Below are 14,489 nucleotides of genomic sequence, written 5' to 3'. Positions count from 1 at the left end.
CCCCCAAAGTCTTTCCCTTACATCTCCCCGGCCCAGAGCTGGCTCACAGCCCACTCCTAGACTACTCACTCGTTGGATTACCATGTAAATTTAGAACTTTCCTGACTCTGGGGAGGGCCTACGTGCCCTGAGATGAATGGCTTGCTGCTGAGCCCTGACCCTGTAAGGAAGAAGGATCAGGAAACAGCTCTCTGTGAAAACCCACAAAGCTGCCACCTACCCCTCTCCACATGGGAGGGCAAAGTCCCCACAGAAGTGAGGCTGCCTCCAGCCTAGAGGTCAGAATAGCCCACCTTAGCCCCAGGAGCAATGGCTATCTCTGTCTAAAGCCAGGTCTCTGTTCACTCATTCTGAGGTCCCAGATCAGCCAGGCTTCCTCTGAAAGATAGCTGTGGCCCTTCAACCATAGAAATGAACCAGATTTAATGTCTTAGATGCTGGGACCTGTGCCTTTCAGACTCCTTTGCTGCAGAAGAACTGTTGGAACCAACAACATGCCCTAGAACCCCAAGTACATGGTATTTTCACCTGCAGATGCTAGTCTCTGTGTTCATCCCAGTCCCTTGAGAGGTCTGAGGGCTCCAGTTCTCTCTGCCCTGCCAAAGATCTAAAACTATTAGAAAATACACTAAGAAGAACTAACAAACCCATGGAACTTAAGCCACCATTTATTATTCATTCAGAGTTCTCTGGAAATGGTGAGATGGGAAAATTAAGTGAAATCTCTCATTGCCTACGGGAAATCAAAAGCATGGAAGAAACTTCTGCTTCAGGGCCTAGGGCAGTGATTAGTTCCAGACTAGCCTTCCTGATGGAAACAACTGTAAAACTGGGAGGCAGTGGTTTTCAGACATTGCACGACAGGTGGCTTAAGACGAAAACCCCAGAGAGAAGAGAAACTGATGAGGTGACTCTATGACCACCCAGATCTCAGCCAGGCCACAACTTCCTGAGTCCATGGAAGTTCTGACAGGCTGAGGATGCAGAGATCAGAGTATGGATCAACAGGCAGGGCATGGGGAAGGAAAGAACTATGGAGGGGTGAAGGTCAGAAGTGCATCGGGATACCCACAAGCCCTAGGCTAATGTCTGGACTGCGCATGTGCAGAGAAACACTACCAAGGCTTTGTAGAGAGTAGCTGCTAACGGGGCTGAGAGTGTGCTGAAGTTCCTAGAGGCCCAGCAGTGCTAGAGAACACTGGAGTTATGACCCAGCCAGAGAAAAGACACGTGGTCGACATTCCAGGCATCCACTCAGACATCAGAAATGCCACTACTTAGAAAGAAGTACAAAGGCCAACAAGGCTTACCATAGATCTAGCCTAGCAAAGCCCTAAACCAAGTCCTAACAAAATCCATAGGGGAGACCAAACTTGGAGGCTGAATCCCATCAAGTTAGAAGTGCTGGGGAACCACTTTGGGCTTTCCACGGATCCATCCTCACAAAGGGGAAAATTATACCTAGCAAGTTCAAAAAAAGAAATCTGCCTACTAGGATAAAAATTAGCATTAAAATAAAAATTGTTCTACAGAACTCGGGATTTCGACAACTTAGAATTCTCAATAGTCAGTGTAAAATCAAGAACTGCTGGATATGTAAAGAAACAGGAAAATGGGATCCATGGTCAACAGATAAACAAATAATAGAAACTGCCCAGATACCGGATTTTGCAGAGAACTTAAAGCAGATACATTCGATTCAATTCAAATAACTGAATGAAAATATGGTCTGAGTGAGTTAACATACAGGGAATCTCATGAGAAAAATAAAATATACAAAAAGAAAAAGAAATGAAAACTCTACAAATGTAAAGTCAAATAACTGAAATTTTAAAATCCACTGGATGCGACTGACAACAGAATGAAGATGAAAATATTAAAAGTTAGTAAACTTGAAGATAGGTAAATATTTTAAAAAATCATATTAAAATGAAAAGAAAACAGTTTGGTGAAATCTAAAAAGTTGAAGTTACAAAAAACCAAAAGAATCACTTCCAAAGTCCCATCAAAATTGTAAGACTTTTTTGTGAATATAATAGCTATCAGAAATAAAAATACAATTTTTAAATCCTACCTTCCCCATCTTCAATATATATTTAAACACACCTGGGTAAAAATTGTCATAAGAGGAAACAGAAAAATAAAAGTTCTTGAAATTTTTTTTGCCGTTTTAGATTTCTTGTTATCCAGCATGATTAATAGAGTTACATTAGTAAATACCAATCAATATTAGTCAACATAAAATTCTTTGTTGCTGTGAAACGTAAATTTTAGTGGGTTGAACATTTTGATAAACTGTCAGCAAGGATGTTACTTTGCCTTAAATCAGAGTTTGTCAAGGGTGGTGCTAACAGATGGCTGTGGGAGGCGGTCCTGTGCATTGCAGGACGTCCAGCAGCATCCCTGGTCTCCCATTCCCTACCCCGCTGTGTCAACCAAAAATGTCTCCAGACATTACAAATGGCCTGTAGGGGGTAAAATCGCCCCTGAATGAGAAGCACTGCCATAAACAAATAGGTCTTTTTTCCCCCTAGTTCACTCCAAAAAAACAAACAACAAAAATGCCTGGTTTATAATTTACAGTGAAAGCAAACATGTCTTTCTATTAAAATACTTGATGTTAAATTTTGAAAGGAATTCCCTTCACTGAGTGAAAAACTTCCCCAACTTTGGGGAATGTTAGATTTTTATTATCAGGTTTAATTTAGATTTTCTTTAAGCCCGGTTGGTAGGGTTTGGATTTTTACTTTCAATAAAGCAAATTTTATATTTTCTGGCATATGCCATTCATCATTCGCTCACCTATGCATAACAAGTGCAAATTAGCTAAACACAGCTGGGACATTTCTATTAAAACAAATAGCAACTTATTCCTAAGTCATTTGTTAGGAAAATATGACACTTTCTTTACCTAACTGATCAAGGACACATCAGGAATTTTGAAATAAAAAGATACCATAGACTGCAAGTTGTTCTTCAAGAAATTCAATCTTTAGAAACTAAAGAACAGTGCAGCTCTCTCAGGTCCCCTCCCTCTTTGGGAGCTTTGTACTATCACTTTACTATTGCTCAATAAACTTTGCTTTGCTGGGAAAAAAAAAAGAAAGTACAGAACATTTTTTCACATTAGTTATCTAAATCGAGACATCTTTTTCATCAGTTTAAAAATATTAGTAAAAGTTAATACCCAATTCTTCCCGAAATGGGACTACTGATTAAGGGCAATGTGAAGCTTTAAAAAGAAAATATTATAAAATCTGCAGGTTCTGGCATTTAATCAGGGTAGAAATATAACCACAAAATTCATATCAGCAAAGGTATTTATTATTGTTGATTCTTTCCCTTCTAAAGAAGAAGGAAAAAGAAGTCCCAGAATCTTGCCGGGTTTATTTGTGTGTGTGGTCCCCCCACACCCGGACCCCCCCGCCCAGGAAAAAATACACAATAGTGTACTATCAGAGTAAAAATGTATGCTCTAAGTCACATGCAAGTCCATTTCATGTCACTCACCTATATGATAAAGTCCAATCCAATCACTGGGGTCCACCTCCTCTTTAATATCCCAGAAGATAATGAGGTTCTGGGCTTGCCCCAGCGTGTACTCGTACATGCTCGCAGTCAAGCTGGAGCGGCTCTCGGAAGTCACCAGGTCTGTGTCGCTGTTCGCCCTCTGTAGGGTCATGTTCTCCGGCATGGAGCTCTGGGAAGCCAGGCTCTGGAGGTTCTCTGGGCTCAGTGTGTACCGCATCTGGGGATTTCGACGCCGCACAAAAAGCAGGTGCTCCCGGGCTGAGCTAGCCATCCCGTCTGCCTCTTGGAGGTTAGCTTCCTACAAAGCTGCAAGAGACATAACAAGCACGAATCATTAGCGTTACAATGCAAGGAATTAGGTTTAAGCTTCCCAGACATAAAGCCCTAAAGAGTGTTTATTAAAGCCCCACCATGCAATAATCTTCTGTTGTCAAAATAAAACCTATTACTCTACTGTCAACGGATGATGTCAGAAACAGCTCCTGAGAAACAGACTGAGGTCACATGAAGGCAAAGGCCATCGCACACCTGTCGCCCTTGATTTCACTGGGCACAGCTCCTCCTGGCAATTAAGAAGGGGATTTCGCTACTAGCCCTTTTAGATCTATCCTTTCCCAGACACCCCACCTACAGAAATGGTCCTCTTTTCTTTCACCTCGCCCCCCCACATGTATTTGTTTCCTGTTGAAATTAAATTTTAAAATAGCAAGACAAAAAATTTTGACACAGTTGAAATATACAGTTGAGCACAGGTTAACTTGCTCAATTTCCTTCTCACAGGAATGTAATCCATTAGAGTCTTTTTCAGGAACCTGCTCAAATGTCACCTCCTCTCTTAAATACAGTGGCCATTGTCTTTAAAACTGCAACACCCCAGTCTTCCCCCTCCCGCCCCTCTCCCTGTGTTTTTCTCCAATAGCAATTATTATGATCTGATGTGCCACACAGTACCACGTACTTATTTATTTGGTTACTGCGTACTTCTCCCAACAAGAATGTAAGCTTGGGGAAAGGACAGTCTCCTCAATAAAGGGTGCTGGGAAAACTGGACAGCCACATGCAAAAGAAGGAAACTGGACCCTTATCTTAGACAATACAAAAAACCCCAAATTCAAAATGGATGGAAGATTTGAACATAAACCCTGAAGCCATAAAACTCCTAGAAGAAAACACAGGCAGTAAGCACCTTGACATCAATCTTGGCAATAATTTTTTGATCTGACACCAAAAGCAAAGGCAACAGAAGCAAAAATAAGCAAGTGGGACTACATCATACTAAAACACCTCTGAACAGCAAAAGAAGCCATCAACCTTGATGCTCTCCTGTCTCTATAAAGCAGGAAGAGTGCCCCAGCAGTTCTGTGTATAGCGAGGGAGGAGATGAAGTGGAGAAAGGATGGAGGTTAGCCGTGTATCTCTTTAACAAACACTCAACACAGCACTTACTCTTTTAAGTGATTTACAAATATATATAGGTTATTTGGAAGACTTGTGTTTATAAATCAATAGCTGCACATACTTAAACTTTACCCTGTCTCAGTATGTTCATCTATTAAATGGAGGTGACTTTACGGTACCATGCAAGATTGTTGTAAGGATTAGAAAAGTCATAAGTGAAAGTATTTAGTAAAAAGCAATTACTGTTACTTTAGTAATAATGTAATTACTGAACTGATTAATGCACTTTTAGTTTGGGTAGTTCCAAGGACTGGAAGACAGTTAACAGAAGTCAAACGCTGCAGGCTACCTTTACACATGAAAAATCACTGTGAGCTCTGCCTCGTGCTAGATGACCCTGCAATGGGGAAAGAAGGAGAAAGCAGTCCCTCCTTCCCCTGCCTCCCTATTCGACATGGCTTCTGGCTTCCAGAAGCCAGAAATCAGCTACATGAGGAAACACAGCCCTTTGAGTTAAAGCTTCAGAACTCAACCACGTCTCTTAAATAATTGTTTCTACATTTAAAAAATTAATTCCAATCTCCAAACAATCCACGTGGGAAAGAACTTTTAAAGCTGAGCACCTACAAGCCGGTGACTACACACAGTGAAGGGCGAGATTAGAGAGAGAAGAAATTAGAAGAACCTCGGGTACAGAATATAAAGCAAGGCAGTTGAAACCTCACTAAGAGTGATGAGCAGGGAGCCATTCCAGGGTCTCGAGCAGAAGAGTCAACATATGAAATATAGTTATGAGAATTAGAAAGCCTCCGAAGGGCTAGGAGGGAAACAGCAGTGGGGAAACCAGTTAGAAGCAGATTAGTTAAGATATCCGGCACTGAGTGCTGAGAAATGGATTTTAGTAACACAGAAAGGAAATATATCAATTGGGAATATTTCAAAGAAAGAACCCAAAGACTTGGCAACAGAATGAATACAGGGGATAAAAGTGGGGGAAAATTAGGATTAAGTCTAGATTTTCAGTCTAAGTGACAACAAAATCCCAGAAACATTGACAGGGCTGAGAAAATCAATACCATCTTGGGTGGGTTTGAAGTAAATGCAATATATCCAAGTAACTATGTCCCAAGGACTCTTGTGAGGGTGGGCCAAGTTTCTGGTTATTATGAGGCCAGGGGTAAAACAAATATTCAAATGCAAGTTTCTGCTTAATAATAGCCTTATTATTTATTAAATAGAATCAACTATGCCATTTCATCTCAAAAAGTCTTATTAGTTCGGGGTTTAAAAGCCTCATTAAGGGGGCACCTGGGTGGCTCAGTTGGTGAAGCATTCAACTCTTGGTTTTAGCTCAGGTCCTGATCTCAGGGTTGTGAGATCAAGACCTGTGTCTGGCTCCATGCTCCCGTGGAGCCTGCTTAAGATTCTCTCTCTCCCTCTGACCCTCTAACCCCCTCCTGCTCGTACTCACTCCCTCTCTCTCTCTCTAAAAAATTTAATTTAATTTAATTTAATTTTAAAGAGACTCATTCAGATATTTTACTCTACATAACTTAGATCAATGTAAAAGAAATAAAATTAGAATGCTTAGATTATAATGAGGGACAAGAGTCAAACCCTGTATTGGAAAACTTCATTTTTTCCCTATAGGAAAAGTAATGTATGTTTCAGAGTTCATGTTTCCATGGAAAATAAGATCAAACATCATGCAAAAATTAATTCTCAAAGTTGCATGAAAATGAAAAAAAAATCAAACCACTCTAAATGTTATAGATAAAATTTTACTTTATAATTTTACTTTATTCAATGCAATATTCTCACATGGGAAAATTAGCTACCGAAATGACAGAGAATGGCTGCTTTATATTTTCTCCTACTGAAATCTAAGAATTCTTCATTTGCTTCTTGGTTTCATACCTATGTCTTATGCAATAAGAAAGACAAATTGTTCTTCAGAAAATTATCCATGCTCTTCTGAAAAGCTTTAGAAGGTAAAGCTGATGGTAAGGGAAACTGATTAGTACCCACCATATTTATTAAACAGAAAGCTGGTCCTTTCAAGCTCCTTAGACAATCCCTTCCATGAGGAGCCTCTGCAGCAGCTCTATGTCCCATTCCCAAAGGACACAAGGTAACGTAATGCAGCACTCCTTAAAACCCCTCCTATTTATGATTAGGTCTGCATTGTGCTCCTCTCTCAGATAAATGACATCTGCTTAAACAACAGCTAAAACAAAATCACTTTTCTTCCAGAGGTCAAGAGAGATGCAATTACCAAGCAAACTGCAAAACACCTTAGTATACAACTTCATTTCCAAAAGAAGCAGATTTTGTGTAGAAGATACAGACAGTAGCAGATGACAGATACAGTAAGCAAGTGTTTTTATTTAAAATATTTTTGCTCAAGGGCGCCTGGGTGGCTCAGTTGGTTAAGCGACTGCCTTCGGCTCAGGTCATGATCCTGGAGTCCCGGGATCGAGTCCCGCATCGGGCTCCCTGCTCGGCGGGGAGTCTGCTTCTCCCTCTGCCTTCTTCCCTCTCGTGCTCTCCTGTCTCTCATTCTCTCTCTCTCTCAAATAAATAAAATAAAATAAAATAAAAAATCTTAAAATATTTTTGCTCAAGAATCTGGGGGTGAACGTCAATTTACTAAATCTCACCTGAAGGGCAAGTACTGACAACATTCCTTGTCAAAAGATTTTTACAAACTAGGGCACCTGGGTGGCTCAGTTGGTTAAGCGACTGCCTTCGGTTCAGGTCATGATCCTGGAGTCCCGGGATCGAGTCCCACATCGGGCTCCCTGCTCGGCAGGGAGTCTGCTTCTCCCTCTGACCCTCCTCCCTCTCATGGTCTCTGTCTCTCATTCTCTCTCTCTCAAATAAATAAATAAAATCTTTAAAAAAAAAAAAAGATTTTTACAAACTAGAAATACACCCTAGGATTTCAACTTCTTAGACTGGACACTGATACATAAAACGAATAATAATAACAAAAATCCTTATTTAACCTTCCAAATTCCAAAAAAATACCACACAAACACACACACACACACAAACACACACGCATGCACGCACACACACCTGCTCAACCATACTATGCTCCAAACTCCATGTGTGCTTTACTACATAAATGAGGAAAATAAGGGGGGAAAAAAGCTATGTCAAGAGACACAAAGGAAAACATAATTAGCCTGCAATAAGCAGAGATGTGAGAAATCTAGGAAGAGAAATCCGCAACCCATCAGACCTGCAAGGCTGGTTGACATATGAGATGAAGAAAGCTATCACCGAATTCTCAACTGAAGGTGCCTCCCCAGTAGATTTCCATCATATCTGCTGCTACGAGAAAGCAATCATAGTAATTACTCAGTGTTTATCATATATAATCATAACCCCAATGTTCAGCTTCCTCAGCAAAAATGTTCCAGTAAACTGATTAATACCAGGAAATCCCTGCTCTATGAATTGCCAGTAAATGCTCCCAGGACACCGGGGCATTTTACGGAGAGCCCAAGGTGACTGAACCTTCCACTCACTTCCTCTTCTCAGGTGGAGAAGTATCAGAAAATGCAAGTTTCCCTCCAGCCTGCTGCTCTTTAGGAAAAGCCTCTTCCTCTTGTAATTTTATTCAATAATATGTTAGGATCCACAACACAAAAACAGCCCATTTGTCAGTTTGGAAAAGGGATGTACACAAATGGGGAGAAATAATTTTAAGTTCCAAAAGTTTTTCATTTTAAAGACTGAGTCCAACAGTGCTTGCAAGATGTTGTTTTGGCCTTAAATCACTAAATATACACTAGATAAATAAATAAGAGAAAATAATTCAGATTTGGCTTCATTCTTTTTAGTTCTTTAAATTCTTTTTAGTTCTTTAAATTATTAAACCTCTCTTTGCAGGGGTGAATGGATAATTCCCAAAAGAAAAAAGTTAACTAATTAATACTATATATCAAAAAACACATTTTAAAAAACTGAGATATAATTTTTTTTAAAGATTTTATTTATTTATTTGAGAGAGAGAGAGAGAGAATGAGAGACAGAGAGCAGGAGAGGGAGGAGGGTCAGAGGGAGAAGCAGATTCCCTGCCGAGCAGGGAGCCCGATGCGGGACTCGATCCCGGGACTCCAGGATCATGACCTGAGCCGAAGGCAGTCGCTTAACCAACTGAGCCACCCAGGCACCCGAGATATAATTTTTTATCCATTAAAATGTCAACTCTGAAAAATAACAGTACTCAGAAGTGAAGGTGCAGCGAGACACACACTCATAGGCCGCTGAGAGAGAAGTTTCACACAGCTTGCCGGCGCCCTGGGAGAGAAAAGGCATCTAGACCAAAAATGAAGGCAGTTTCCTCAAAAAAAAGGAAGTGGTTATTAGAAGAAGAGGACATGAATGTTGGACAAAAATAAAGGAAAAAGAAAAAAAAAAAACTAACAAAATATCAGCACCCGAATGACAAACCCTTATATATGTAATGAGAGAAGAAAATAGAATAGGATTCCATGTATGGGAGGAGGAAAGGCAATAATGTTACTCATTTACCTCAAAAGTTGAAGATAGATTATAATGAGTCCCTTACTGGAATGATATTCATCGGCTCATTGGCATAGATACCGATTTAAAACACTCATCTATATTTTTAAAATGCTACTACATTAAGAAGAGTAAAACTTCAAGAATCATTTTTAAACATTATACCAGATTAGAAAAATGGGAACCAAAGCTTCATGTATTTTCAAGACCTTTTTAAAATTCCAAACTGTTTTTCAGTAAATACACATGAAATTCCATGGTCTACCCAACTATTTCTTAAAAAAAGAAAAACTCTTTGCTTTTATTTCAAGCACTGTTGGTGGTTTGCTTCTCTGTTGACAAATATCAATGGTTTGTATGGGGGAGTGGAATCAATTCATTTCAAAGTCATCTCTTTTGGGTTGGGTTTTTTTTTAAGATTTATTTATTTATTTATTTGCCAGAGAGAGAGAGAGCAAGACTACAAGCAGGGGGAGCAGCAGAGGGAGAAGCAGGCTCCCTGCCAAGCAAGGAGCCCGATGTGGGGCTTGATCCCAGGACCCTGGGATCATGACCTGAGCCGAAGGCAGACGCTTAACCAACTGAGCAACTCAGGCATCCGTAAAGTCATCTCTTTTGAAAGATATTAAATTTTTACTCCCTGAACATCCCTAGGGCAAAAGATGTCTTTTTTTTCTTTTGCATGGAACACATCCCAAAATATTATCTTTAGCTACTAAAGCTGCAAATAATTACCAACTGTTGGTAAATGGAATTCAGATATGAAAAATTCTACATTACTTTGTGGTGGTTGGAACACATTTGCATGGGAAAGTGTTCCCTGCAATGCAAACCACAAAACATAAGCTCCTAGTTACTGATTGTCAAAAGCTGCTAGAAAAGACAACCAACTGTATTGCAATACAATTGTGTATTCCATAAAACACCCAGATGTCATAACCATAAACATGAGTACTAATAGCTGCATGTACTCTGTACCCCGCAGAACACATTTTTTAAACCTTTATGCTTCTCTCCATTCCCAGTGCCACAGCAAGACTAAGCCAAGTTCATGTCAGATCCTATCTAGATGGTCACTTCTCAGCGGGCCTCTGTGACTCCGGTGTTTTCTCCCAATCCATCTGCTCTCTCTCTCTGCAGAATTTCCTCAGTGACAGCACTCCTACTCAAGTACGTAACATACTTAAAGGGCCAGGAGGAAAGCAAACAAAGGCACAGAGGTGCAACCAAGTCTAGGCAGGGTGAGCAGGGCAGGCCTCTCACAGGTAGTGACATTTAAGCTGATAAAGCTGAAACCTGAAGTTAGGCCTTTGCAAAGTCCAGGTGACAGGTGAGAAAGGCATGAAATTGAGCGGTGGCTCTGAGGGTCAGGGTGGAGAGGGGAGGGTGGGTTTTTGCAGGGATTTCTTTACACGTCCTGAAAGAAAACATTAAAATGTTCCCTCCGGGACTTACTCCATGCAAGGTCATCTATTCTGCTACGCATGAAATTGCTTAACATGCTCAGCACCGTCCACACCATCCTCTCCACCTGCAGCACCTTCTCCACCTTCTCTGTAGAAGGCAACACTCCTACTACTGAATCCCAGGGGCCTTTTTATATCATTCGTATTCCCTATACTTCACAACGCCTCAGAGTCTAATGACGAAGATTCATGTCTTCCCTTGTCAGACTATAAACTCTCTGAGGACAATTACTCTTTCTCTGGCACATTATATCCTCCTCAAAATAGTAAGTGTTCAGGAAATATTTTTCTTAAATAAGTGAATGGATGGAGTTCACCGCCACTAATGAGAAAAGAGGAATCTGAAAGGACCAAATCAACAATAGGAGCACATACTGACTTTTCTTTAGAATGTAGCCAGCCATTCAAAAAGGATTTATTAAGTAAAGGGCCTACTTTATGCTGAAATGTAGGAGGTAAGGTCGTTGCTATAGTATGGAAAGAAATAAAACCCAACCTAGTTGAAGGAAATCGAGAGCAAACTGCCTTCTATAAGGTGTTGTAAGTGCAGAAGTCAGTAGGAATTCACTGCAGAGAATGATCAGCAGGGATTGGAGTGTTTAAAAGAAGCCTAATGAGAAAAATTGAGCTGGACTTTGAAAGATAGGAAGAGGCCATAGAAATACGGCATAAATTCTAAGCCAAAGAAAGAATCCAATTTTAAAAAGGGAAGACAGGAATTAGCTTTCAATGGCTTCAGTCTGATCCAAACCATTATCATCTGTCCTCTGAATGAATAATCACCTCCTTCACTGTTCCTATCCTTGATTTCCTGCTGTCTATTCTCAAAACAGCAGGCAGAATGATTTTTTTCAAATGTAAGTCAGACCATTTGTTCTTTACCCAAAACCCTCTAAGGGCCCCCATTTCACTTAGAATAAAAGCCAAAACCCATATAATGGTCTACAAGGCCCACATGATCTGGTCCCTGGTCCTCTCTGACTTCGTCTACCACTATGGCCACCCATGCTCATGCTATCCCAGTCCCACTGCAGCTCCTAGAAGGCATCAGCCATACCCTACCACAGGGTCTTTGCATCTGCTGTTTCCGTTGCCACAGAAGCTCTTCTCTTCAATATCCACATGGCTCACCTTGCTACCCCTTCACATGTTTACCCTCTCAGTAGGACCCTCCCTGACCACTCTATTAAAATTTCAACTGCCTCAACACTACCTTTTCCCTGCTTTATTTTTCCTCCATAGCACTTTCACATTCTAGTATCCAGTATAAGTTATTAGCGTCTCTCTAGTGCCTAGTGTCTCTCCCCACTAGAATGCATGCTTCACGAAGAGCTGGAAATGACAGACAGACGTCACCTCTAAGTAGGCAAATGAACTTAGATGGTTTTTCAGGAGAGCACCAAGAACAAGGCCCATTCAACTAAATGATCAACTGTTGTTTTTAACTTTACAGGTGATTTGCAACCACAGTAAGATTTCTAACTGATGCAATTTCACTGGCACCATGCAAGGTTGTGGATGGAAGCTGCAAACATATGGGTTACCTTTCAAAGTCTGAGATTACCAACTGATGTTTACCATTATTACTGAGCTTAACAAAAGGCACCTTTGAACAGAAAAAGGGAAAAGGGATGGAATCAAACAATAAGTAATAATCATGTTAGAGAGGGGAGTCACATGTAAGTCATAAACAGTCTGCTAAACTGACTTGATTGTCCATACAAGCAACCTCCAATATCTACTATGTGTGAGGCACTGTTCTAGCTCCAAGGAACCACAGATGAAACACACTCCATTCTCAAGGAACTTAAGAGTCTCAAGACTAGAAAAAGAATGGAGCACCCAGGTGGCTCAGTCAGTTAAGCACCTGACTCTTGGTTTCAGCTCAGGTCATGATCTCAGGTTCATGAGACAGAGTCCCACACTGGGCTCCCTGCTCAGAAGGGAGTCTGCTTCTGTGCCCCTCCCCCTGCTTACGTTCTCTCTCTCTCTCTCTCTCCCATAAATAAATAAATCTTTTTTTAAAAGACTAGAAAAAAAAGGAATTTAAAATAATAATTGGGGGGATGCCTGGGTGGCTCAGTCGGTTAAGCATCTGCCTTCGGCTCAGGTCATGATTCCAGGGTCCTGGGATCGAGTCCCGCATCGGGCTCCCTGCTCCGTGCAGAGCCTGCTTCTCCCTCTGCCTCTGCCTCTCTCTCTCTCTCTCTGTCTCTCATGAATAAATAAATAAAATCTTTTAAAAAAATAAAATAAAATAAAATAATAATTGGGGCACCTGGGTGGCTCAGTCGGTGAAACATCTGCCTTCAGCTCAGGTCATGATCCCAGGGTCCTGGGATCGAGTCCCACATCGGGCTCCCTGCTCAGCACGGAGCCTGCTTCTCCCTCTCCCTCTGCCCCTCCCCCTGCTTGTGCTCTCTTGCTCTCTCTCTATCAAATAAATAAAATCTTTAAAAAAATAAAATAAAATAATAATTAATAAATCACCCAATTCCTAAGATTCCCAGGGGTTTGGAGAATCATCTGGAGGAACCAAAAAATTAAATGAACCTCAATGTGCAGCATGTGAATAAGGAAACAGTTCTGTTCAGTATCATGATCCTGATTATTGACACCAAGCTTAATCTCAATTTAAGTATTAGGATAAGAAATGTTTGAAATCTTTCCCAAAAGAACTACCTGTATTTTCACAGTACTATCATTTTCAAATCCTTTTGACAAAAAAGAGATCTTTTTTACCTAGGTATTCATTATCCAGCTCCACTCTATTAAGAAGCTGAGGAAGAAAGCAAAACATATCACAAAACAATGAACTGCAGACTTTAAGTTAATCCCCATTCAACCACTTCTTCCTTGCAATGACGGAGTTGATCCCTGCCAGTCACATCTGTCAGTCATTCACTGAACCTCAGATGTTCCAAGAATAAACTGATTGAGAAGAGAAACTGCATGAACTGGTAAAACATTCAGGAATTCATAAAAGTCAATGAAAGAGATTTTGAATAACTTCTTGAATCACATGCAAAACCACTGATGAATAAGGGCCTGGTAGAGTTAGAATAGTTGACAAGCGAAGGAGGAAGAAAATTAGAAGCAATTTGAATGTCACAGGATTAAACACAGGCTGTGGGAAGGTTGACAGAGCCCTGGCACAGTTTTCGTAATAAGACTTTCACGCTTGTGGTAAGAAAGACAAATATTACATGGTGCTATTATACAATTCTCTTGAAAAAATTAACTCCTCTCAACTCTTTAAAAATTTCAACACCTTCATTTGTTCCTTTTTCCTTCTAATAATTAGGCCATATTTGCGATTATAATCTAAATTTTGTTATATGTAAGATAAACTGATACCCATAATTTGAACTTTTCCTTGTCCACGTCAAACCCCTTTTCCCCCTATTTACTATAAAACTTGGCTTCCCATTGTGAACAGATTCACTTTAAAAGGACTGCTTTTCTGGTATCTCCTGTCTACCCTCTGCCCTCACCCTCACCCTCATGTTATCTCCACAGCTACCCCATGATGGACCAATTGATTCTAGATTTGATTTC

At 40.5% G+C, this 14,489-nt stretch overlaps 1 protein-coding gene across 4 annotated transcripts in view; it reads right to left on the bottom strand.

Moving 5' to 3' along the window:
• Positions 1-14,489, bottom strand: part of HECW2 (HECT, C2 and WW domain containing E3 ubiquitin protein ligase 2) — a 357,760-nt gene that overhangs the window by 214,919 nt on the left and 128,352 nt on the right. For all 4 annotated transcript variants that reach the window (XM_035007494.1, XM_035007490.1, XM_035007491.1 and 1 more), the window contains one exon: positions 3,511-3,837. In XM_035007494.1, the coding sequence (XP_034863385.1) occupies positions 3,511-3,802 (292 nt within the window). In that variant the 5' untranslated portion in view covers positions 3,803-3,837. The remainder of the gene's footprint in view (positions 1-3,510; positions 3,838-14,489) is intronic.

The sequence above is a fragment of the Mirounga leonina genome, unplaced genomic scaffold (genome assembly GCF_011800145.1).
Source record: "Mirounga leonina isolate KUSES-001 unplaced genomic scaffold, KU_Mleo_1.0 Mir_151, whole genome shotgun sequence".
Taxonomy (NCBI): domain Eukaryota; kingdom Metazoa; phylum Chordata; class Mammalia; order Carnivora; family Phocidae; genus Mirounga; species Mirounga leonina.
The sequence above is the reverse complement of the archived record's forward strand: the minus strand, read 5'-3'. Positions and strand labels throughout refer to the sequence as shown.